Source organism: Pogoniulus pusillus, chromosome 13 (genome assembly GCF_015220805.1).
Source record: "Pogoniulus pusillus isolate bPogPus1 chromosome 13, bPogPus1.pri, whole genome shotgun sequence".
Classification (NCBI taxonomy): domain Eukaryota; kingdom Metazoa; phylum Chordata; class Aves; order Piciformes; family Lybiidae; genus Pogoniulus; species Pogoniulus pusillus.
Genome location: NC_087276.1, coordinates 20,935,417 through 20,959,954, shown reverse-complemented (window position 1 = coordinate 20,959,954; position 24,538 = coordinate 20,935,417). Strand labels below are relative to the sequence as shown.

General features: G+C 52.7%; 1 protein-coding gene across 4 annotated transcripts; it reads left to right on the top strand.

Moving 5' to 3' along the window:
- The first annotated feature begins 1,328 nt into the window (after window positions 1-1,328).
- On the top strand, window positions 1,329-24,139 carry CDIP1 (cell death inducing p53 target 1). 4 transcript variants are annotated; one of them, XM_064153454.1, is made up of 5 exons: window positions 1,329-1,353; window positions 20,990-21,088; window positions 21,515-21,661; window positions 21,946-22,210; window positions 22,769-24,139. In XM_064153454.1, exons 2-5 carry the CDS (start codon window positions 21,004-21,006, stop codon window positions 22,878-22,880), a joined length of 609 nt encoding a protein of 202 aa, XP_064009524.1. In that variant the 5' UTR covers window positions 1,329-1,353; window positions 20,990-21,003; the 3' UTR covers window positions 22,881-24,139. The 4 variants fall into 4 exon arrangements, with proteins under 4 accessions (XP_064009524.1, XP_064009525.1, XP_064009526.1 ...); XM_064153455.1 differs by lacking the exon at window positions 1,329-1,353 and adding an exon at window positions 3,090-3,113; XM_064153456.1 differs by lacking the exon at window positions 1,329-1,353 and adding an exon at window positions 14,945-15,252 and having other exon boundaries at window positions 21,949-22,210.
- Window positions 24,140-24,538: the final 399 nt, after the last annotated feature.

Sequence of the window (24,538 nt, the reverse complement as noted above, 5' to 3'; positions counted from 1 at the left end):
TGCCATGGGGAAGAGAGAAGAAGCAGAACCTGATAGGGATGCTGCTGTGAGAGCTGTGTGCTTCAGCCCAGGGGTTACCAGGCAAAGCTGCCAGAGCAGGATGGGACCCAACAGACCTGAGCAAAAGCCCCAGGGGCACATGAGAAGTGATGGAAAGACACTTTGGCTGGTGGCTCTGTTAAAATACTGCCCTTTAATTATTCCCCACAGTGGAGATGGGGCCACTGGAGTCAGGAAGATGACTCCACACTTTTGCTGGGCTCTCTGGTCCTGAGACAGCAGGAGTCATGACATGGCAGGACACTGCAGATGGCAGAAGCCTGCATAGGGCAGGACACTGTGTAGGGTAGGATGTCAGTCAGAGCAGTACATTGCATAGGACAGGGTTGTATGGCATAAGCCAGGACAGTAGAGAGGGCAAGGTGCTTGTGTAGGCAGGACATTGTGTGGGGCAGAACACTGTTAAGCAAGGTGTCACACTGGGCAGAGCAGAACACAGCACAGGGCTGGACTCCATAGAGGGCAGGCCCTTGTGTTGGGCAGGATGTGGCACAGGTCACACCCCACTGTGAGACCCTACAGGGCAAGACCAGCAAGATCCAGAGAATGTTTTCTCATTTTCATCATCCCCTTCCTCAGCCTCTTCAATCCTCTTCAGTTGCAGCATTTGCCACTCCCTGGTGGCTGCCTGACCCGGGGCTGGCAGCTCTTTGCTGCCCGGGGGCCTGCTGGGGTGGCTCGGCTGCCTCTCTGCCTTCCTGAGCCAGGGCTGCTTACGGACTGAGCCAAGGCTCCCCCTGGCCACACTGTCAGAGGCCCCAAGAGACCTCTCTCGTTCACTCCAATCTGTGCTGTCACCTCCTGCGGGTGGAAGTGCTCTAGGAAGCCTCACGGGAGGACGTGGAGGGCACCGACCCGGGACTCTGTCGGTCAGACGTCCCCACAGCCTTGTCCCTCATCTCTGCCAGCGAGATGGTGACACTCATGCTGGCTTCGCCCACCCCAGGGGCACCCCCGGCGGAGTGACGAGGCAGGACACTGCGGCTGAGGTCAGAGGGGACGTTACTTGGAGACGTGTCCGGGGGTTCTGCCCTGGCTCCTGCCCCGGTGCAGCCCAGCTGGGGAGACCGGGACCAGGCCCTGACCCGGCCTGGTGTGGCCCGGTGGAGAGGATTAGGCCTCTCCTCAGCTTGGAGCGCGGTGCAAACCCAGAGCTCAACCTGCAGCTACGCAGCTCGGTTAGCAGACCCCAGCCCGAGAGGCCGTCCCGGGCCCGCCCCGCCGCGGCGCCGCCCGCCCCTCGGCCCGCCCCGCCTCGGAGCTGGCAGGGGCCGCAGCTGCCGCCGGGAGCCGGTAGGTGTCTTTTGTCGAGGCAGAGGTAGGGGTCGCGCCCAGGCTCCGGCTGGGTTATGGGGAGCCGTGGGGAGCCGGGGGAGGGAGGTGGCTGCGGTGGGTAGGGCGGGAGGCTCGGCGGGGGCGGTGTTCCCCCGGTCCCGGGCAGGCCGCGGCGGCCTCCTGGTAGCGAGAGCAGCTGGAGGAGTGGAGACATCCAGCACGGCCGAGGGAACGCAGAAGTCTGGCACGATCGGCCGCTGATAAGAAAAAGAGGGATGCCGCTGTCCTCTGTTAACTCTTTGAGGAAGGAGCTCGTGTCTCCAGGCAGAGGGAAGGGACCTCCGTCTGCTGCGGAGCTGCGTCCCGCAAGAAGAGGTCTGCGGAGATGGGGATATGGGCCAGGAGGGAAGAAGGCAGCCCGGGCCTGGGACTGATTCTGCATGCTGTCCGTAGCCCACAGAGAGCTGCATTTCAAAATCTTAGAAAGCTTTAGCCCTCTGTTCTCGGCAGTGCAGGGAAGGGTTGAGTCGGATGGGTTGGAGGGCCGGAGCTGCAGGCACAGGCTGAAATTTAATCGGGTGGAAAGCGAGGTCATGTACTTGGGAAAAGACTTTCCGCTGTAAGGGGAGAGCTCCAGCCCGACTCGGGTCGTGCCAGCTTGCAGGGAGCTGCAGGCAGAGCACAGCTGTGCGAAGAGCAGCGATGATCTATTACCCAAACAGATCCCCGAGAGAGGAGGGAGCCCAGCGGAGGTACAGGTGTGTGTTTCCAGTTATCCCTGATCAGGAGAGGTGAGCTTGGGCTGGAACTGCCTGTTCAGTCATCAGGAATGATGGGCCCATTTTAGAGGAGCTGGAAGAGGCTCAGATGTCTTGACAAGCAGGATGAGAAATTATGATGATGGGGACACTGTTGTCCATCAGCACTTTGTCCGTGTGAACCCTCTGAAATGAGGAGAGCTCATTCAGTTAATAGGTAGCACAGTGCAACAGCAATTGCCAATTAATAAATGTTAGTGGGGGGTCTGTCTTGTACTATTAGAGTGGTCTTGGTTCTGCCACCCAAGTGGACTGGAGAGGCAAAAGCATAGGAGCTGTTAGGACAGCGTTCAGTTGGTTAATGAGAAGCACAGGGGATTGGAATTGCTGCTACATGAAGGAATAAGGCTTTGGACTCTTGGGAGGAGCTGTAGGGGCATGCAGTTGAGCAGGAACAGCAAGGCTGGGATGAACATGCTCATGCCAGTGTCCTCTGGATTGTCCACAGGAATCATGCTCAAGGGTAAACTTCACCAAGTTTCTGCAAGCTTCTGTGTGTGCCCTTTGGCCCAAGGTGTCACTGGAAAAAGCTGCTCAGAGATGGCCTCCTTGCACCAGTGAGAACTGGTGAGGAGGCTGGTTGTCACATTCAAGGCTAAGCCTAAAATATCAAGTGGTAGACTATGTGGGAATGTTTTAAATTATAATTATAGTGCTTTGAGGATGCATGGAGAACTTGTTGAGAAACTCTTCTGTGGATATGCAAGATGCCCCTCTGCTTGTTCCCTTTCAACCAACATGCCTGACATGGGGCTTTTGTTTCAGCAGAGGCCCTACTGCTTTCTGGAGTGTGTGACTGGAGTAGGCAGTAGGGGAAACTGGAGTATTGTGTAGTGTGATAAACAGCTTTACTATGTCATTCATTCATTCATTTTTAGGAACTAAACTTACTCAAGTTGGCATGCAAAGTGCAGGATGAAATTCTATTTCCCAAAGGCGGTGTCCCTCAGAAATCCCCTGGTAAGGCTGCACCTTTAATACTGGGTTCAGTTTTGGACTCCTCACTCCAAGAAGGATGTTGTGTTGCTTAAGCATGTCCACAAAAGGGCAAAAAAGCTGGTGAAGGGTCTGGAGAACTGGGTCTGGAGAACCGGGTCTGGTGAGCAGCAGCTGAGGGAACTGGAGTTGTTAAGTCTGGAGGAAAGGAGGCTGAGGGGAGACCTCATCGCTGTCTACAACTTCCTGACAGGAGGTTGCAGTGAGGTCGGGGTCAGTCTCTTCTCTCTAGTATCAGGTGATAGAATGAGAGGGAATGGCCTGAAATTGTGCCAAGAGAGGATTAGGTGGAGATTAGGAAAAATTTCTTTGCTGCAAGAGTGGTCAAGCATTGGAACAGGCTGCCTAGGAAGGTGGTGAGTCACCATCCCTGGAGGTGTTCAATAAAGGTGTGGCCATGAGACTTTAGGATGTGGTTTAATGGCCACAGAGGTGTTGAGCTGATGATTTGGCTCGATGATCTTGGAGGTCTTTTCCAACCAAAATGATTCTGTGATTCTGTGGAAGTGTTCAACTCTGTTCTCCTTAGATAAGGAGGAATTCCTGCTTGGAGTCAGGGAGTCAATGACTTTAGGAACTGATGATGAGATTGTCCAGTGGAGTGGCTTGAGCACAGATAGGTGATGAGGCTGTAATAAGAGGAGGGTGCCCCCTGAATGACGCCAGGTGGAGCAAGCATGCTCAGCCTACCCAGGTGTGGCTGCAGGAGTGATGAGGCTGCAGTGGCTGCATCTGCTCAAGGTTGCACTCAGGGAGAGGGAATGTGCTTGTTTATATGCTGACTAACAAAAGATCTTGCCAGGCTTGGCTGGCACAGTAAAGGTGAGGAAGCTTCTGTTTCAGAACCTGAGCCCTTCCTAGGAAGATGCAAGACCCTTATGAGTTTCTTGTTGTGTTGCCTCAACAGCTCCTATACCTGCAATTTACTTCCTCGTGTTTCTGTTTTGACTGGAGCTCAGCCTGAGCTACTGGTAGGGAAGGAGTGAGGGTGTGTCCACCAGGACCTTGTTGTGTTTGAGAAGGGTGTTTGCAAAGCTCACTTCATAACCAGCCATTTTTTCTGTGCCTGGGAAATCAAAGTGATGCAAAGTGTGGTGAATGCTTTCCTTCTGGGTGAAGCACAACGGGTGGAGGCACTCTAGGAGCACAGCTAATGCACTCCTGTAGCTGAAGTGCGTTAGCCAGGGATGAGAAAAGAGCCTGTCCAACACCCACACTGTCTGTGCTTCAGAGGGGCAACCTTGTGTCCTTGGCACAGTGTTGTCATCTGCAGGAGTGTCTCCATTGCCAGTGTTACTCACCAATGTAGCAGAGAAGGGATGAAAACAACTTTGTTATGTCAAAGATTATATATATTTTTTTTTCTCCTCCAGATGGAAATCTAGCAACTAATGCTTGTACTTAAAAGATGTGGCTGATGCAGAGCTCTTCAAGTATGAGGATTAGTGGTTTTGGAAGGAGATACACAGGTTTCTACTGTCTGCTCTGATCCAAGACCAGGGTTTTGTTCATGGGTAAAGAGAATTATTAAATTAGCTGTGGTATGTCTATTTGTGGTGCTGTTGTAAAGCCCTGCATTTGGTTTCTTAGAGAGTATCCTAGAAGGAAAGAAGTCAAGTTTTTAAAACTCTTAATTTTTATATGTTTATTTTTGTAGAGGCTGTGCATCACTTTTGCTGGTGCTGCCACAGCTCCGTGCCTGTAGTGAACAAACCATGGGTACTGACAGAGTTTTTCTGTGTGCAGACTCATGTTTACACAGCTTTGCACCTAGCCAAGAAGATTGTTGCCTGCCAGGAGACACAAGGAGGAAATTGTTTGTGCACAATATGGAGGTTAAAATAATAGCAAAAGCAGCAGGACTGACTGTACCTTGAAGCTTCTATTCAGGTATTTCAGCTTCTCATCAAACAGCAGGAAGAAGGTCTTCTCCCAGGCTAATCTGTGCAAAGCTGCTGGAAATAGGGAGGACAGCAGACAGATGGTGATTTGCCTCATGGCTCTTAGCAACAGTCAGTGATGCTCTAGGCAGAAAGATTGTAGCTGTACAGTGCTCTTCTCTCTTCCCCAATGCAGTCAAAGTGGTGGCTTGCAGTGGGAGCTTCAGTTGTCCTGCAGATAGTTGGAGTTTCGTTGGTTTTGCTTCAAGGACCTGATTTTACTGCTGTTTTGCAGGCAAAGTTCTCTAGCCTGAATCCAGCTGACCTGAAGTTTTCAGAGTGAGGCACCAGGGCACACAAGTTTGCAGATACAGATGTGTGTGTACCTTTTTTCCTTCATAAAACATATGATGAGCGACTTCTGCCTTGGGATGTGATTGTCACCTGGCTGCTTCCCTGTTGTTTCTCTCACAACTGGGGAGGAGCAGTGTGATCTTCATAGGCATTGTCAGATCTTGGCATGCTCTGCAAGAGGCAGATCTCCTGCTCTGATCAAAGGCATCACAATTAGAACAGATGCTGTAGGAAACCACAGTCCCATTTTCTCAACAGTGCAAAGTCTCTGAGGCAGGGAAGCTCAATTTTTATTTCTAGCACGAATCACTTAGGGAAACTTTCAGCTGCTGTTACAGTTTGGCTTTGGGCTTGTTCATTGTGAGCTGCTTCATGGCTGCAACCTTAAATGTGTTGAATTTGTGGTGAAAACAGGCTGTTTGAGAGCCCAGAGAGCTCAGATGGATCATAGGATAATGGCAGGAAGGAAGCTGCTTCACACCACACATCTCCTGTGTGAGGCTCTGCTTTAGTGCAGCTATCTTTAATGTGGACTCTCTTATCAGCCTCTGGAGACAGCTGTGTTCAGCTGGGCTCTGAGGGTTTTCCCACTTGTACCTTTGCATCTCTAACCTTCCAGGACCAAACACAGCACAGTGAAATGGAGAGTTTTTTCAAACCTGTTTTGAAGTGCAGTTACTTGGCTGCAAAGACATAGCCTCCTCCTGAGTGTGTGAGGGCTCACTGAAGAACTGTATTAAAATTAAGCCCCTGCTGCTCCCAAATCCTTTGTGCTTCCCTACAGCTGGAGAGCAGGTATAATCTAGATTATGGCTGAGTGAAAAAGATTACTGTCCTGGGGAGAATTATTGTCAAATAGATTCAATTTAGGTCACAGGACAAAGATTGTCACATGGGAAAACTTGAGAAGAACTGAACCTTAGCCTGGCCTTTTCTGGGAGCTAGTTGGGCAGTGCTGTGAGGTGGGGACACTTGTCTTCTGCTCAGCCCTTCACAGAGAGTTGTAGGAAACCCTTCAAGTAGTGCTTTATCTCATGGCCTTCCAGTATGGGCAAGGGAAATGGCTCCTTGCCCTCTGTTAATGCATCCTTGAAGTAAACTGCACTTCTGGAAAGCTTTTGTCCAGCATGTAAGTCTTTGTGACACTGAGATGCCAATGCTGTAGAGGAACAAAGAAAGGCAAAGATCAGGGTGTGAAGGGGGAGCAGCTTGTGTCCTGGCAGCCGTGCAGGGCTGGGTGTGTGTGTTGTTTTAAGAGGCTGGTGTCAGGAGCCCCACAAGCTTTACTTGAGCCAACCAGAGCTAAATTTGCCTCCCTGGAGCTGAGGGAGGGTCGTCTGTTTTTTTATGGCAGCACCACACATTTGCAGAGCTTGAAAAAACAAAGACTGGCTAATATGTTTGGGATTGGCTTGCTCATATCTCCAAGCCCCAGCACAGCTGCTGTCCATGTTTTCTCTCCTTCTCTTTTGGGTTGTTTTGTTGTGTGGGTTTTTTCTTTTTCATTTTTTCTTTCCAAGTGGCCATGACTCAGCCCTTCCCTGCTGCTCTCTGAGTTTCCTGGTTTCTGAATAGGCTATTCTTGGGCTAGCAGTTCCTGACAGATAGGAACAAGAGGAGTGTTGTGTTTTGGTTTTTTTTTTTTTCCTCCTCTGGCTTCTCTTAAAGCCCTCTCTGATTTTTTTCCCTTGCTCTTAAATTACTAAACTGTTGGACACTATTTGGGGGTGTGTTCTTGGCCTCGAACCAAAGGAGCTCTCTCAGGCATGGTTCATGCTGTAGTCCTTGCACAGTGCCAGGTTTTCTTTTGCAGCAGAATAGCGGTGACACTCCTAAGAGTAGAGGGTGAGATTCATACAGCTATATCTGTTATAAAGCTAAAAACAGTAGCCTGGAGAAGAGCAGCCTGAGAGGAGTTCGTAATGCACAGCAGGAACTGAAGAGTGGAGGGGTTAGAGGAAGGGGCCTGGTTCTTTTAGTAGTACCCAGTGACAGGACAAGGGACAACAGGCATAAACTGGAACTGGAACCCAGGAGGCTACATCTGAGCAGGAGAAGAAACTTCTTTGGTGTGAAGGTGCTGGAGCCCTGGAGCAGGCTGCCCAGAGAGGTTGTGGAGTCTCCTCTGAAGAGATTCCAAACCAGCCCTGGATATTGTAGTCCTAAGCAGCCTGCTGTGGGTTACCCTGCTTTAGCAGGGGGACTGGAATAGATTATCTCCAGAGGTCCCCTCCAAACCCCATCATGGTGTGATTCTGTGATCCCCCTTGTTTTAGCCAAGTCCAAGGGGCTTGTTTCTCCTGTGATCTGCCTTGTACGAGGTAGATCCACATGAGGACCAATTCTTTGTGCTGTGTCTATATGACACAGGTGATATGGTGACTGTTGTTGCAGAGCTAAGAGGCTGCACACTCTGGTTCAGATAACTAAAAGCATGACCGTGGGTACATTACCCCTTGCAAATAAGGGGGAAATAAGAAAGAGAATTTAAAAGCACCAAATAAAAGTTTTCTGTTTGCTTAATTAGTTGTTGCCCCTACCCTTCCATGGATGGCAGAGATTGAAATCTGAAGACCACTGTCCCTAGAGCATTTCACGGTGTCGTTACACAGCTTCTTAATGCAGAGAGCTTTTGAATGTCTTCTGAAGTTTATTACTCTGTTGTGTGGGCTGGAAGAGTCACCTTCCAGGGGCAGGTAGCACAGCCTGGGCCAGACGTGCTGAGCACCATGCCTGCTGTGCAGATACGTGGTTGGAAGTAAATGTGGCGTCTAACACTAAGCAACCTTTGCTGGATTCTAGTTTTATTAGCAGCACAGCTCTCTCTGTCAAGACAGTTGTATGTGAGGGGGGGAGTAGCCTGAGCCTGTTGTATATTTTGTCTTGAAAATACAGTTGGGCTTTTAAACCCAACAGAGGCACTTTATATTTTCTCCAAGCCTGTGGTTACCAAGAGAAACTTCTCAGACAAAAGTACCAGAGGACTCCAAACACAAGGGCAGTGTTCTTCTTTAGCATCCTTCCACGTTTTTGGATATGCTGTATTGTTGTTAAGCCAACCAAAAGAAAAGCTTTTCTGTGTGAGGAGGCTTGGAGAACATTCCCTGCCAGATTAAATTAGCCTTTCTGAGAATAAATGAGTTGCTGTGATGCAGGCAGCCCTGCTCACCACAGCTGTGAGATCCACGCGTGCTGCTACCCGCAGCACCTAACTTAGATGATAGATTCAAGGTAGTTGTACTCAGGGTAGTACTGATAACTGAGATTAGATTTCTGGCTGGTGATGAAGGAAAATCAGTCCTGTAAGTTTTATTGTTTATTTCTCTAAATCAAAAGCAAATCACTCATCTAAGAGGGAGAGGAACCCCTGAGGTTCAGCACAACTTAATTTGGGGAGAAAACTATGGACTAGAGCCAGTACCATGGAACTACAGAGTGATTTGAGTTGGAGTGGACTTTACAGAGCATGGGCAGGGACACTTTCCACTAGACCAGGTTGCTTGAGGCTCCATCCAGCCTGGTTATCCAGCCAACTCTTCCAGGGAAGGGGCATCCACAGCCTCCCTGGGCAACCTGTTCCAGTGTCTCATCACAGAATTAACCAGGTTGAAAAAGACCTTTGAGATCATCAAGTCCAACCTATCACCTAAAACTTTCTAATTACCTAAACCATGGCACTAAGTCCTGCATCTGGGGAGGAATAATAAACTGGACCAGTACAGGCTGGGAGGTGATCTGCTGGAAAGCAGTCCTGTGGAGAGTGACCTGGGGGTCCTGGTGGATGACAAGTTACCCATGGCACAGCAATGTGCCCTTGTGGCCAAGAAGGCTGATGGGATCCTGGGGTGTATTAGGAGGAGTGTGTCCAGCAGATCAAGGGAGATTCTCCTCCCCCTCTACTCTGCCCTGGTGAGACCTCATCTTGAATACTGTATTCAGTTTTGGGCTTCCCAGTTGAAGAGGGGCAGGGATCTACTGGAGAGGGTCCAGTGGAGGGCTATGAGGATGATTAGGGGACTGGAAGGCATGGCTTATGAGGAGAGGCTGAGAGACCTGGGGCTTTTTAGTCTGGAGAAAAGAAGACTTAGAGGGGATTTGATAAATGTTTATAAGTATCTGAAGGCTGCCAGGATAGGGGGAACAGGCTCTGCTCACTGCTCCCTGGGATAGGACAAGGAGCAATGGGTGTAAGCTTCAGCCAAAGAGGTTCTGCCTCAACACAAGGGGGAACTTCTTTACTGTAAGGGTCATAGAGCACTGGAATAGGCTTCCCAGAGAGGTTGTGGAGTCTCCCTCTCTGGAGACATTCAAGGCCTGTCTGGATTTGTTTCTCTTTGATCTGTGTTAGATAGGATTGTCCTGCTCTGGTGGGGGGCTTGGACTCGATGATCTCCTTGGGTCCCTTCCAACCCCTAATATCCTGTGATCCTGTGAAGTGCCTCATCCAGTCTCCTTTAAAACACCTCCAGGGACAGTGACTCCACCACCTCTCTGGGCAGCCTATTCCAATGCCAGTCACTCTTTCTGTGAAGAACTTCTTCCTAACGTCCAGCCTAAACCTGCCCTGGCACAGCTTCAGAATGTGTCCTCTTGTTCTGTCACTGATTGACCTCACTGGAAAGAATTTGATCCTAATACCCACTTGGAATCTGCCCTTTTCCAGCTCAAAGCCATCATCCCTCCCCCTATCACTACAAGCCCTTGTAAGAAGTCCCTCCTAAGCTTTGTTGTAGCCCCCTTCAGGTACTGGAAGGCTGCTGTAAGATCTCCCTGGAGCCTTCTCTTCTCGAGGCTGAACAGCCCCAACTCTTTCAGCTGTGCCCGTATGGGAAGTGCTCCATGCCCATGTTGCAGTGACTTTCCAACCTGGGGTGCTAGTGCATGGCCGAGGGGAGTGTTGGAGCCTTGTGTTGGAGGAGAGGACAAAGACTGGAACACAGAATGGAGGAGAGCAGTTGTGGTGAGATTTCTGTGCTGCTGCCAATTTCTTCGGGCTTGCCTTTTTAGCTGACCACTGGATCAACAGCTGCCACATGTGTGCCTGCTGCCTCCTCCTTGAAAACGAGTTCAGTTTGTTTTCTAATTAACTTGTTGCCTTTATTCTGTGTAACCATGTAAAGAAGTGCTTGCAGGAGGCACGGGTTATGTGCTGAGGGCTCAGCTTGCTTTCCCACCTGCTCTGCTGTGACCATTCAGCTCCTCCAAAATCGTAATGTAGAGAGCAAAGCTGGGACTAGATACTGTTTCCAAATCAGCTCTTGGGCTTGTGGTAGCTGTTTCACATTTGCATATTGGGAGCAGAGGTTCCTCCAGTCTTTGAGGCTTCAAGTTACAGATGTGGTTACTTCAGCCTTTCAGCCTCCCTCTTGGGTGCCATGGTTCAGGATGCATTAGCGTGGTGGGAGCTCCCTTTTGAGCTGGCTGCTGAGCTATTCTGACAAGAGAGTACCCAGCTTGTTCAGTGCTGTAGCTGTTGGAGCTGCTTATCTCCGTTAGATTTGGGAGAGGATTCCAGTCCTGAGTCCTCCAGAGCAGCTGAGCTATTTTCCTGCCCTGAGGGTATCTTGGTGTCATGTGCTTGAATTTTCCCTAGCCTCATCCCCTGCTGGGAGCAGTGACCCAGCCTGAGGACTGTCTGAAACGCAGCAGTGTTTCTGCTTTCACGGTGGAGCTCTGAGGTGTTGCCTCGACCAAGAGGCAGAGAAGTGGGTTAGAAAAGCTCAGCACAGGGACTGGAAGAGGCGTTGGTTATGCTGTGAATCCAGCTACTGTAGACACAGTGTCTTTTCAGCAAGAAGTCTTCTGCTTGCTTTGTCTGCAGTTCAACACAGCTTTTAACCAGATGACGTCCCACCCATGCCAAAGGTAGGATGATGCCTGGAGCTGTGGCCTGGAGAGGTATGAGGACACCATCTGTCTTCCATTGCCCTTGTTTTCAGAGGCAATACATCTCTGTGTCCGACGGCAGATCTTGCTGAACTTGGGCAGTGCTCTTGCCAGATCTGCTTATGTTTACGGCTTTGCATGTCTTCGTGGTCCCTCCCCGCACGACTGCTGTGTGTGGCCTCTGAGCAAACAGCAGCAGCAAAGTAGATTGATGGGGAAGCAGCTTTTGGTGTGTTCAGAGGGACAGCTATGTAGCAGCTCAATAGGTGGCTTTGTTCAGCAGATAACAGAATTTTAGGGAAGGGGTTATGAAGGAAGCTTGGTGTTGAAAACTGAAATCAAAGTAACAAAAAAAAATTTGGGGAAAAAATATTTCCCTGGACTGGGAAGTCAGTGCAGACTACCCAGATCTAGCTGGAGCTGGAGGGAGAAATGTGAGTGGCAGAACCTGTGTGTGACTCAGGAGGGTGTCCCAGTACTCCCTCTGGAGGTGACCCAGCCTGGGCACACTCAGTGGTAGCTGATCAACCCAGAGGTTTCCCTTTCTGTGAGCTAGGACACTGCCGTCTGTCTTTGAACAGCCCAGAGCATCTGGGCTTGGGATCAGGGAAGGGCAGGATACTCTCCTTCTGTCAAAATGCCTTGGGATGAGCGAGTCCCAAGCTAGCAGGGCATTGGGCCACCTTGAGAGAGGTCCTGGTCTGGAAACAGGTAAGTGTGGTCATGCTGTGTCAGAAACAAGGTGAGTGTGACAACACAAGTGGCCTCAGCATGGAGTGCCTCCAGTGCACATATCTCTGGCTGTGCATGGGTCATCTTGGTTGGCAGTGGGACTCGGGAGCAATTTCCTCCTTAATCCCAAACCATGCTTCTTTGCCAAGAGCAAGCCATAGCCTTACGACATAGAGCACTTCTGACAAGTCCTCAGGAAAAAAAAATTAGCAAGGTGACACTGTACTTGTTAAATCTGAATGTCAGCAGCTTCTCTGGTGCCAAAGCTGGGCTCTGAGGACAGCAAATGCTAGTCCTGGAGACTGGAGTCGGGCTCTGTAGCAGGCTGGTGCTGTGCCTCAGATGAGAAAACATCAGCACCATGACATGGATTTTGTGCATCTTTTGGAAAGAAAAAGGATCTGGAATCACCACCACTGTATTCAGAAGCACTTCATCACTTAATTGTGTTACAAAATCTGCAAGGGAATTCTGAATACAGGCTCTTGGGCTCTGATTAATTCTGAAGACAAATTGAGGCTACATCTCCACAAAAGTGCTGATCCTCTATGACTCTAATTTCCTCCCCACTTAGAGCTTACTGAATTAGCGAAGTCACACAGCTAATTAGTTTGATTCAGCAATGACGTCACTGTAATATTTGACTTCCTCTTTAATAATTCTTTGGGAAGGAAAACTACAAAATCCTGACTTGTGCTTTGAGGTGTTGTGGGTAATCACCTTGCATTCATCTTTATGCCAGAGCTAGGAGCTGCTGTTGAAATGGACAGGCAGCAAACTGTGACAGCAGGAGAGACCTTTTGCTGTAGGTAACTGAAGAGCAGAACTTGCTCCTGCTGTCTGTGACAGAGCTCAGTGGGATGGTGGGCTCTAAAGGAATTCGAGTAGTCCGTGGAGAAACTCCGGGCCACCTAATCCCTAAAACTCTTGAGCGTTGGGAGTGGAAGGGACTGACAAGAGGGTCCTTCTGCCTTTGTTTGCTTCCTGACTCATCCTTAAGCATCAGTTAAGGGCTGCCATCAGAGGTGAGCGACAGAGCTGTTACTGCCTTTAATGCTGTGGAGCTCCTGCTCCATCTCCTTTGGGACTTGTGCTCACTGTTAAGCTTCTCAAGCTGGAGTTTTTTTTGTCGGTTTATTTTAATGAACAGCTAGTCTTGTGGCACAGTTAAGTTTGGTGTTACATTAACCACTAGTACTGGAGTAGATCTTGGTGTTAGTTGCTCTAGATTGTTGCAGGTTGTGTTATTAACATTATTAACTGGCTATCAGATGGATGATGTCATGCAGGATCCAGCCTCTCGGGGGAAAACTGAGCAGACGCACAGGGCTCCAGGCAGCAGCTGCTGATACCTCTGGTGCTTTCCCATGGATGTTATCAGGTGTCAGCCTGGGCTGTTGGTGAACTTCAGTCAAAGTCTCATGGAACAGCAATCTGCTTCTCTGGAGATCTGGCTTGTGGCACCTTCCTTTTCTCTGCTGAGCAGATTGCTAAGGTGCAGAGGAACTCAGGTTGGTAACCTGAGCTAAGGTGAGGTGTCCCTACCCATGGAAGTGGGGTTTGATCTTAGGTCCCTTCCAACCCAACCCATTCTGTGAGTCTTTAATGTTTCTTTTCAATGGCTTATTTGAATCCTTGAGAACTCCCAGAGTGTTGCAGTCCATCTTCTCTCCTGAGGCCAGATCACCGGCTGGTAGTGCCTCCTGAGTGGAAAGGGAATGTTTTCCAGAGACAGAAGCAGCCTGGCTGCATCTTGCTCTGTGTTCAGAAAACCGTCTTGGGAGTTGAGTCCAGCTGCCTTGTGATCCAGAGAGCTCTGGGCCTAACTGAGCCTTTCCCAATGACCTTAAGTGTGCAAGGGCTGGGGTTCAGTTTTGAAGTGTGCGGTAGTGGCCTCTCCTCGTTGGCCACTCACTGTCTTCCCCTTGGCTTTTGCTGGATGTCGCTGCTGTCATAGCAAGCTGTGCAGGTGCATGCTGCTTCCCACAGCTGTGCACTGCAGCCTAGGAGCCCACGACGGAGAGCAAAGAGCTACCCCAGTGTGTTCTCTTCGTTTTGGCTGTTTCTTCTTTAAGCGTTCCAGTTAACCAGATCCTGCTAATGCAGCGTGGTGTGGAGAGCCAGCAAGCACCGGGGCAGTCCATCTGGAGGTGAATACCACTGGAGAGAATCCCAGAGGCAGCAGCAGGTCCTGACAGAGGCTCCTCCTGCACATAACCCTTTGTGGGTGTCACAGATATCCCAGGGATGTGTTAAACAGGAGGTTTTGTGTCCAGTTTTCCTGCAGGAGGGCTGCACAGAGCAATACATTGAGTCTGTGGCTGGGGGCAGCTGAGCCTGGGCTGTGCCGTGGAGATGGTCTGATTGCTGTTGTATTTAATGCCCGGCTTTGGGTGCTGAACCTGGCTTCCAGCGGTGTCCTGCTCGTAGCTGATTGCCTGTTGGGTGACAGTGGTACCCAGAAGGTCAAACAACATGTCCGAGGTCCCAAGGTAAACGACTGCAATGGGGATACTCCTCCAGCGATTTGCATACTGTAGAGAAGAGCAGGGGGAAGCTTTGTGTCTGCCATAGCTGAATTGAATGGTGAATAACCTTCTGCCCTGGCAGACGTGTTTTAAGGGACTCCCTCCGTCCTGCTTTGCCAGCAGAGCTCTCCAACCCCGTGCCGAAGGAAGAGCCTGACCTCTCTGGAAGCAGCAATTTTCCACAGCTGAGATCTGCCTGCAGAAGCGTGGCAGAAAGCCGCTGCTCTGCGAGCAGCCTGGCTGCTCCTGCACGGTGGGTTTGTGCTCCCTGGCAGCGGTGCTGGGAGGGAAAATGCAGCCGAGTGGCTGGGAATAGGACAGAGGAAAGCACAGAGCTTTCCCTCAGCCCTTGGGTTTCCGCCGGCGCTGGTGCGGTGTCTGGTAGGCATGCGCCCTCTGCCTGCCTCGCCCGGGGAGCGGGCGCAGCTGGGGTTAACAGCGGGCTAGAGGAGGGGGTGCGTGTCCCTGGCCGAGGACTGCCGGACCGTCCCCTTTCTGAAGGAGGCTGCAGCGCTGCTTGCGGTTGATTCCTTCCCTCCCGGCTCGGGGAGGCGGTGTGCGGGCTGGAGGCCGCAGATGCGCATGGGAAGAGGCAAGGCTGAGGGGGAAGTTTGGCTCGCTGGCAGGGAAAACATCGCTGCACTGCTGCTGCGCGTAGGGCCCGGGTAGAAGTAACCAGACACTGCTTTTCCAGCAGGCATTCCTGCTGCCTTTCCTTTCAAGGTAAGAGCTGTCTGCAGTGGATCGCGCGTGGGGCTCTGGGGAGCAGCGAGAGCTGAGCCATATCCCTGCGAGCTGCGTGGGAGCGGGCACGGGAGCGGGCATGCGCAGCGCCCTGGGCCACGCTCGCTGCCTGCCACGACTGCAGCGCGCAGAGCACACTGCAGGGCAGGGCAGGCTGCCGAGATGCTGCTTGTAAATGCCTCGGTGGAGGAGGGCATTTGTATTTGCCACGGTCAGGGTATGGCTCTGTCCACCTCTCACTGGCACTGCTTGGTTCAGAATCTTCTTGCCTCCCTTAAAGTCTTTTTGTTCAGGTGACACTGTGCCAGCATCTGATCGGCCTCTGCGCTCATCACTACGGCGTTTGTCTGCCTTCCTGATTTCAGTGTTTCCCTCTTTCTGGAGCAGGTGGAAGCTGGTGGCACACAGGCGGTGTTCCTGCATTCAGGAGAGCTGGGCTGGTGTTGTGCGTAAGGCTGGTCCTTTCCCAGGAGGAAAGAGGCTGGCCTCAGTGAGGAGGCCCAGACTTCTTTGGCGTTCTTAACTTCTGAAGATCTAGCTACAAAAGTCTGGAAGCTGAAATTTGTGTGTATTTGATGTGCAACAAAGCTGGAAGTGGTTTCATTCTATCCTCTTGCTAACTTAGTTCTAGTCTAGCTTTTAAATTCTTTTTATGTAACAGAAAATATTTTTTATGGAGGAAGTGCCCAAAAAATGTGCAGTAGCAGCTTAATGCCCTCAAGCTGCAGCTGAGGAGCTTTAGGTTGGATGTTAGGAACAATTTCTTTCCTCCAGAAGTAGTCGGGCATTGGAACAGGCTGCCCAGAGAGGTGGTAGAGTCACCATCCCTGGGGGTGTTCAAAAAACAAGCAGATGTGGCACCTCAGGACGTGGTCTAGTGGTCATAGAAGTGTTGGGTAGAAGGTTGGACTTGATCTTAGAGGTCTTTTCCAGCTTTAATGATCCTAGGATTCTGTGATTTTTGAAGTGCAAACATCACTGAATGTGCCTGAGTGTGAACAAATGCTGCCTCTTCTGCTTTGGTGGCCGGAGCCCCTGCTCACCTAGGCAAAACGAAGCCAAGTGGCTGTGGGTCTCCTGATGTCAAATGCAGGAGGAGCAAGGACAGCGCAAACTGTGCTTCTGCTGGTGGGAGTGCATCTCAGCTGCGCTGGGAGGCTGACTCAGAGCGCACGGGGCCAGCGCTGCACCATCAGGGTTTGCACGTGAGTTAGGCTTACCAGTGACCTGCTCCATCTGTCTCAGCTGTGTTTCACACTTGGTGGTTTCGTCCAGGAGGAAGCAGCCTGAAGTGCTCATGGCTGCTGCCTGGCAAAATGGTGTGAGCTGACCACATCTTGGGTCTCTGAGCAGTGCGGGAATTACCTGTGACTGTCCTCCTCGTGACTTTCTCTGGTTTACAGTGTGCTAGCATGTGTTCATCTGGGACCTGTTCTGCTGGTGTGATGTTCTCTGGACCTGCTGTACACCATGGCTCAGTTGCTTCTGACCTGTTTGGAACACAGGTTAGATGGACAGATCTTTCCTCTTCCCATGTTTGCATCGCAAACTATTTCCGTGGTGATCCTGTGTGATGTAGCAGGGAAAAATACAGCCAGCAGGGAAGATAGGACTGAAACACATTGTCTGCTTCTGTGGCTGCTGTAAGCAGCTGGGAGAGCTTTTTGGTCACCACTTTTGGATGTGTCCATAGTGAGAACTGTGGACTTTGAATTATTGATCCTTAATGAACTGGAGCTGGGGTTGCTGAGCACAAGAACGAGATGGATTGGGAAGCCACGTGTGGGCTGTGTGCTGCCCTGCTGTCTCTGCTCACTGATATAGGGAAACCTCACACAGACCTCTCAAGACTGGGACTCGTGTCCTAATCTGGGTGGTTTATTCTCCTTGGCCGAAAGCTGCCTGGAAGAGACCCTGGGTAACCAGGGAGCATAGAGCCAGCAGTGGGGAAGGACACATGGACTGGAGCCATAGCCAGAAACAGTAAGGCTATCAGAGCAGCAGGGCTGGAGCAGGCTTGCGATGGGAATAGCAGCAGGACAGCCAGCACACAGCTGGCATGCGAAGGGAAGTGTTGGGCTGTAGTCCTCAGAGAGGCAAAGAAGAAGAGGCTGATCCAGTGGGTACCCTCTATCCTCTGGTCCTTGGTTTGTCATGCTGCCAGCCCATGGGAGCCCTTCAGTTGTCTCCTGCCTGTTTGCAACCAGTGTGTGCTGGGTTCCTCTTCAGTAGGTAGTTGAAATTGGAGGAGCCAGTTGAAGCTGTTCTGGCCGTTGAGAAGGACTAACCTACTCTTTTTTTTTTCCTCTTCTGGAAACAGCATCTCCTCTCCCCATCCTTTTACTGGTGACTGACTCCTTTTGAGTCTTCTGTGGGTCCTTCTCCCAAAGGACATGTTCTTGACATTGGTGATCCCATCAGCTCTTAAGCCTGGTAAACTTGGCCAAAGAGATTTGTGAAGTTTTTGGGTTTTTCCCTTCAGTGTGCAACTGTTCTGTCAATGTGGTTATTCCAGCATGGAGTTCTTCCTATGGGAGAGCAGCTGCTTTTAGCTAAGCTGTTTCATTGGCACAGCAATGCACTGGTGGTTCAGCTTTATTAAACCAACATGGTTAATGTTTGGAGTGTGCTGGCAGAATGGCTCATCCTGCTGGTGTGGGTGGCTGGAGATCTCTGGGAAGGCTGCAGCAGACTGTGTGTGCTGTGAAGTCTCTGCTGTGAGCTGCCACTGGACTCCAAGTCCACCTACCCATGGGCAGAAGCCTTGTTTCTCTTTTGCAGGACAGACAGCTTCACAGAAATGTGGTGGATAAAACTGGAAGTGACCAGCAGCAGGAGTCCTTGTGCTGTGCTCCTGGGAATTGTGTTTTGATGCAAAATGCTGATATGGCTTTATTTAGTGGCGCTCACCTGCCTGTGCCCAGGTAGCACTGACCTGCTCCAGGCCCTCAGGATTCTCCTGACTCCTCTCTCTCCAGCTCAGGGAAGCTCAGCCTATCTGCAGGGGTGCTGCTGGCACCATCCTGAGAAGGTGTCCTCTCTGTGCCGCCTGGGTGTATGAGGGGGAGGATCTGTCTTGCTTTGCTTTGTCCATGCTGCTTTTGGGAGAGAACACTGCGAGGCTGTTTGTGCCAAGACAGTGATGTTCTGGGGCAGCTCCCATCCATGTGCCCTCCGGCTCCTCTCGGAGCATTCTGGCGGAAATGGGCTGAGGTAGGTTTTCTGCTTCTCACATTAAGATAAAAGAAAGCCCGGGAGAAACAGCTTCTAAGAGGCTTAAAAGCAACAGGCTTTCTTTTCCTCCTGGGAAGGGCACACAGCCAACATCCTGCTCTTTACAGATCTCTCTTAATAAGCAGAATATTGCATTAAGAGTGGTGGAGTCTGCCAAGTAGCAGCAAAACAGCTCTGCAGCCCCTGTGGCTTCCTTCATTCCAGTGCATGTGTGTGGCTCTGAGATCCACTGGCTGTGGCCTTGTGGCTGCCTCGTCCTGCTGGCCAGGGTGGCAGGATTAGTTGCTGGCTTAGGCTGAGGCTGTTGCTTCATCTGAGGGATGTTTCTGGAGCGGCTGGTGGAGCACGTGGGTGGAGCTGCCTCTTGGTTTTCTCTCTTGAGTTTTCTCACCAGCTGCTTTGATGGGGGTGGGGAGTAAGGCCAGGGAGTGCTAAAAGATGTTACCTCATAGAAGGCAGCATCTGAGCGGGAATGGGAGGAGATCTCTTAAAGTAGAAAAGCTGTGGGCTCAGCCGACTTTCAGGGACATGGAGAGCTGCCCTGCAGGCTGCTGTCTCCAGGTAGGGACTTGGGAATGCTCCAGTTGGATTGGGCTCATCCATGAGCCTGGCCTGCAGGTGTGGGGACAGGAAGGTCCGAGAAGCCTGGGAGTGCAGGGTGGGTCTGCTGCGTTCAGCAGAGTAAGTTCTCCTTTCCTGTCCATCCCCAGTGGAGCTAAAAGGAGCACGGCCCAGTTTGTAGCTTTGTAGGTCACTGAAGGAGAAGGAGGGCTCTGCAGTGTGCTGCGCTTTGGGTGCTTTGCCTGGAAGGACTCTGTGTGTGACACCTGTGCCGTGGGGCTGGCTCTCCTGCCCCTGGCTGCCAAGGAAGAAACTGGAGAGAAAAGCAGGAGGAAGATGACCTCCAGCTGTCCTGGAATTGTATTTTGAAGCTGTGTCTCTGCAGCATCCCACTGCAGGTATCTGGGGAGAAATATTAGAAAACACAGCCAGCCCATGGAGAGCCTGTCCCTGTTGGGGGTTTGTTCAGCTCCTGGAGACCAGGAACAGGTAATGGTGCTCCTTGGAATTGGAAGTGGGTACTGGTGCTCCTCCACGATCAGCAATGGGGAATAGTTCTCCATGGACCTGAGACCTGATTAGATTCCCTGCCACCTTGCAGGAAGAGCACCAGTACTCACTTCCAGCCAGAAAAGAAGAGTGGAATAAAGCAAAGCCACCAGGTAAAGGAGGGATGGATCTTCCTTCCCATGCTTGCCAAGGCCTTGACGTGGCTTGCCCCAGCAGCTGCAGGTGGAGATGGCTGAACCCCAGAGCCGTTTCTGCAGGGACACCTGCAATGCAGGCAGGGCTGGGCCAGAGCTTGCTGCTTGTCCTGGTGCCTTTGGAAGCTTGTGCAGTGCCATGGAGGTTGGCATGCCTGAGTTGGTTGCTCAGCGCTCTGGCCTTGGCCAGTTGTTGGGGCCCAAATCCACCCTGGTTGTACGTATGGGATTTATTTCAGGCTGGTTGCAGCCTGGGAGCATTTTTTCAGCTTGGTGGGGAGCTGCTGGAGTGGGACCACCTGAGACCAGCAGCATCTTTACAGCATGCCGACCTGTCTCGAGGAGAGCAGGAGACCAAGGGCAACGAGACAAGCAGGATCATCAAATTTGCTCCTGGCCCACTGGGGCCACAAAGAGTGGTCTGGGGAGCAGCACAATGTCACAGTGTCCCATGCACAGTGGCAGCCTTCCCAAGCACACAGTGAGCAGCCTTTCATTTGTGCTTCCCAATTTAGTCACGCCCTACCAGATGTAGCTGAGCCAGAGTAAACAGGGCACTCGGGTTTCTTGATGCCGTCACACTTCCTCCATGCGTGGCTTTTCCGTGGGCCAAGGATGGGGAAGCTTCATGCCTCTCATTAAGGGATCACATATGGGGAGGTCCCTGCCCAGAGCTGCTCTCCCCATGCCTTCACTGGGGAGAGGAAGGGGTTTGGTGTGGTGGCCAAGGCTGTGCTGGAGCAGAGGTTCTTCTCCACCTCTGTAACTAACTTGCTTGCTGTCTTCTTCCACGCAGGGCTGGTGGGGTAAGCTGGCTTCCAGCCTGTGCTGCTCAGAGTTGTTTTTCTCAGCCCCTGAGAAACCAGGGGCCTCTGAGCTCCCTGGGGCAAGGGAGAGCACAGGGCAAGCTTACCCCAGGTAAAATGTCATCTGCAGCTATTAAAGATGGGCTTGCCTTCACTGCAGCACTCTGCACCTGGGTGGTATAGGGGAAGCCCTGCAGAGCCAGCAGAGAGCTGTTAGACCTGGGATTCAGTGCCTGGGGAAAAGTCTTGGGACTCAGCCTGGCTGAGATGCTGAGGCCATTGTCAGCGATGGCAGCAGCCCTGGATCCTTCTGTCACCTGCCACCTCCTTCCCTAGGCACCACACAGCTGCAGTGGGTGTCTGTGAGCTGCCAAACGCTGGCATCGCTTCTAAAGGCTTCTGTGCTTGCAGGACCACCCTGAGCCATGTCCAACGACCCACCACCGCCTTACCCGGGAGGGCCCTCGGCACCGCTGATCGAGGAGAAGCACGGCCCCCCTCCCGCCACAGGTACTGGAGGTGGCCCCAGCTCTGGGGTGCTGGGGGTGACATTGCTGGGCAGGCAGGAGCAGGGTGAGCGCAGTCTGCCTGGAAGTATCCTGGCTGTGGCCTCCTCACAGCCCTGCCCTGCGGTGTGCAGTGTGCCGGGGGGTGGTGTGAAGTCTGGCTCCATCTGCCGTCCTCCGGAGAGGCAGGAGGGCCCAAGGGCACTCACAAGAGCAGAAGGCCCTCCTCACTCCAGGCCCAGCTCCAGTTGCTGCTGTGGTAACACGGAGTGAGTCTGGGCTTCTGCGGGGGGTGTGTGGTGTGTCCTTGCTCCCCTCTCCCCCACAATGTTGTGTCCCACGTCCCTGCTGGGGCCAACTCCCAGCCCACTCAGCCAAGCTTCCTCCTCAGCTCTCCTGCTCTGGCTGCTAACTTTGTGTTTCCTTTCAGATGGTGTTGCCCCTGTCGTGGGGCAGCCTCAGGGGGTTCCCATTCCCCCTCCTGAATTTGGGCCACCCCCATATGAGCCGCCCTCACAGCCAGGATTTGTGCCCCCACACATGCCCACAGACAGCTCTGCCCCCTATGTGCCACCTGGTGAGTACTGAGGGGCTGTGTGAAGCAGGAATGGTACTGGGCAAGGACCACGTCCTCACCTCCATACCTGTGTCTCCCAGTAGTACCCCAGGGAGTTGGGGGGGGGGGGGGGGCGGTGTGTGTGTGACAATAGGGTGATGGAGGCTGCCTAGGGCCTTGCACTGAAGGCTGCTTGGGCCGAGGGCAGCCTGGAGCAGGGTGTGCTGCCTCTCCCACCCCCATAAAGATCTCTGTTCTCCTTCTGCATCTGAAGATGCTCACTTGTGCATGTTTCTCGTTCCCAGCAGGTTATTACCCACCTCCAGGCCCTCATCCCCCCATGGGCTACTACCCTCCCCCAGGCCACTACCCCCCTCCCAGCGGCCACACGGCAACTGTGCTTGTCCCATCTGGCGCTGCCACCACAGTGACAGTGCTGCAGGGAGAGATCTTCCAGGGTGCCCCTGTGCAGACGGTGTGTCCCCACTGCCAGCAAGCCATCACCACCAAGATCACCTACGAGATTGGGCTCATGAGCTTCCTTCTTGGCTTCTTCTGCTGCTTCGTGGGGTAGGTGCCGCATTCAGAGCTGGAGGTTTCCTGCCACCAGCAGCCCCACAGTGGTGGTGATTGCTCAGCCTTGCTCCTGGTGGCCTTGGCTGAGCTGTTGGGCATGGTGGGGGGCCTTGGCACTGGGGTGTTACTGGGACAGCAGATGGGTTTCTGGGGTGACAGTGCTTGGACACCTGGGCTTTTGCCAAGGGAAGGGGCCACTTCCAGAACTCTGTTGAAGAACCAGGAGTCATCTATCCCTCAAGAGCTGGCAGCAATGGAGGGGGGTGGCTGCAAGCAGGGATGAGGTGCTTGTCTCAGCCCCTGTCCCAGGGCTGGGGGTAGGTCAGGCCTTGTCACTTTTGAGTGGCCAGCCTGTGCCTTTCCTCCTCCCTAGTGCAGTTCTCACTCTTTCAGCAATAGCATACCCCGAGGGGCAGGGAGCTTTTTGCTGCCCTTCACACAGCAGCTCATGCGCCAGCTCATGGTTGGCTCCCTACAAACCCCACTGGTGCTCAGAGGCTGTGCCCAGGGGCTGCTGAAGCTCACCACGCTCTGCCTCCTCCTGTGCTCCAGGTGTGATCTGTGCTGCTGCTTGATCCCCTGCCTGTTTGATGACTTCAAGGACGTGACACACACATGTCCCAACTGCAAGGCCTACATCTACACCTACAAGCGCATGTGCTAACGGCACCCCGGGAGCCCGCGCTACTGCCATGACGTCAGCCTCTCTCCTGCTGCCGTGCCCATCTGTCTGCGCCTGCAACACCCCTTTGCTTACCCTCCAGTGCTGTCCGTCTGTCCGTGTCCCTGGCTCCTGCCTGCTCAGAGCTGTGACCACCTGCCCCCGGCTCTGGTCCTCACTGTGAATGGTTTGATTGGTGACATTGGTGCAGGTACACAGGGGAGGTGGGGGCCATGCCTCCAGATACTGTATGTGGGGCTGCCCCCCACAGGAGCTAGGGGAGGGACAGACCCTCTGCACCCCAGTATTCCCCAGGCCCCTCTCACCTAGAGCAGCAGAGGTACCTCTCTGCAGGAGTTGCTGCATGCTGGGGTGGGGCATCTGTCATCCAGGCGGGGAAGAGGGCATGAAGCAGCCCACAGAGCAAGCAGCACAGTTCCCTGTACCACTTTTAGGAAGGGGTTGGGTGGTGGCTCGGACAGAGTAGTACCACATATGCCAGGTGTCTGTGTGGCTCACAGCCCTCTCCAGCCTGCAGGCGAAGCCCCTTCCTGAGGAGTGTCAGGCAGAGCAGTCTTCGAGGCACAGTGAGGGCACCAGCAGCAACGCTGCACCCTTGATCAGCACCTCCGTCCTGCCCAAGCAGTCCTGGATGCTCCAGCTGCATGCACCTTCTCCCAGCCTCTGCTGTGGCTCTTTGCAGGAGGGAAGGCCCCTGGCATTTCCTCACCTGCCTGGCAAACTGTTAGCAGAAATGCCCCTGACATGCAGCTGCCTGCCTGGTGCTGTAGAGTAGAGGGGTTTGTTACCAGGCACAGACAGCTCTCAGCTCTGGAACAAACCCATGCCCACCTGCTGCAGAGCCACAGCCTGAGCCTGGCAGGGTCTGTGGGCACCCACGCTGCAGCCCCTGGGTCTTCCTCCTTGCATGTGGATGTAAGGGTTTGTTTTTAGCTCACCTGAAATGGAGCAGAAGGAAGGGAGCAAACCAGGCAGCACCAGGAGCTGCCAGCAGCACTGTGACGGATGAGAGCAAGAGGACCTGGGAGCTTCTTCCCCAGCCCTTTTGTGGCTGCTCCTTCCTGCCTTGGTCCCCAGGCCGTGCAGCCAGGGCTGCTGGAGCATGCAGTTCCCAGAGCAAAGCTGGGGTCCCAGTGCACAGGTCTGCAAACAGCGTGGCCTGCCCCAGAGCTGCTGTTTGCTCAGAGGTGGAACTGTGGCACTAGGCAGTGTTTTTATGTAAATAAATAACAGACCCTGAACTCTTATGTACCTCTTTTCTTCTCCCCTGCTTCAGCCCTCTAGGGGAGCTGAGGATGAGGAGGAATGTGACACAGCAGTGCCATGCCCTGGATAAAGGATCAACAGCTCCCCTACCCCCAGCCTGGGGTTGGTCAGTAGAGACCCTAGAAAGGTTAACTGGAGCTTTTCCTGCTCATTCCTCAGCTGCACCTGGGGCTTCCCTAGCTCTGCCCATGGGGAAGCTCTTCTCCTTGTCCCCAAGCACTCCGCTGAAAAGCAGAAAAGCATCCCAAGCCTGGGATCAAGGGAGGCAGAGGGGTACCTCTGGTATCAAGCCCAGGGACTGAGGCAGCTGTGTGCCCCAGAGCACCTCCCCTGCTCCAGGGAAGCCTTGTCTCGGCTGGGCCCCTTCACCTAGC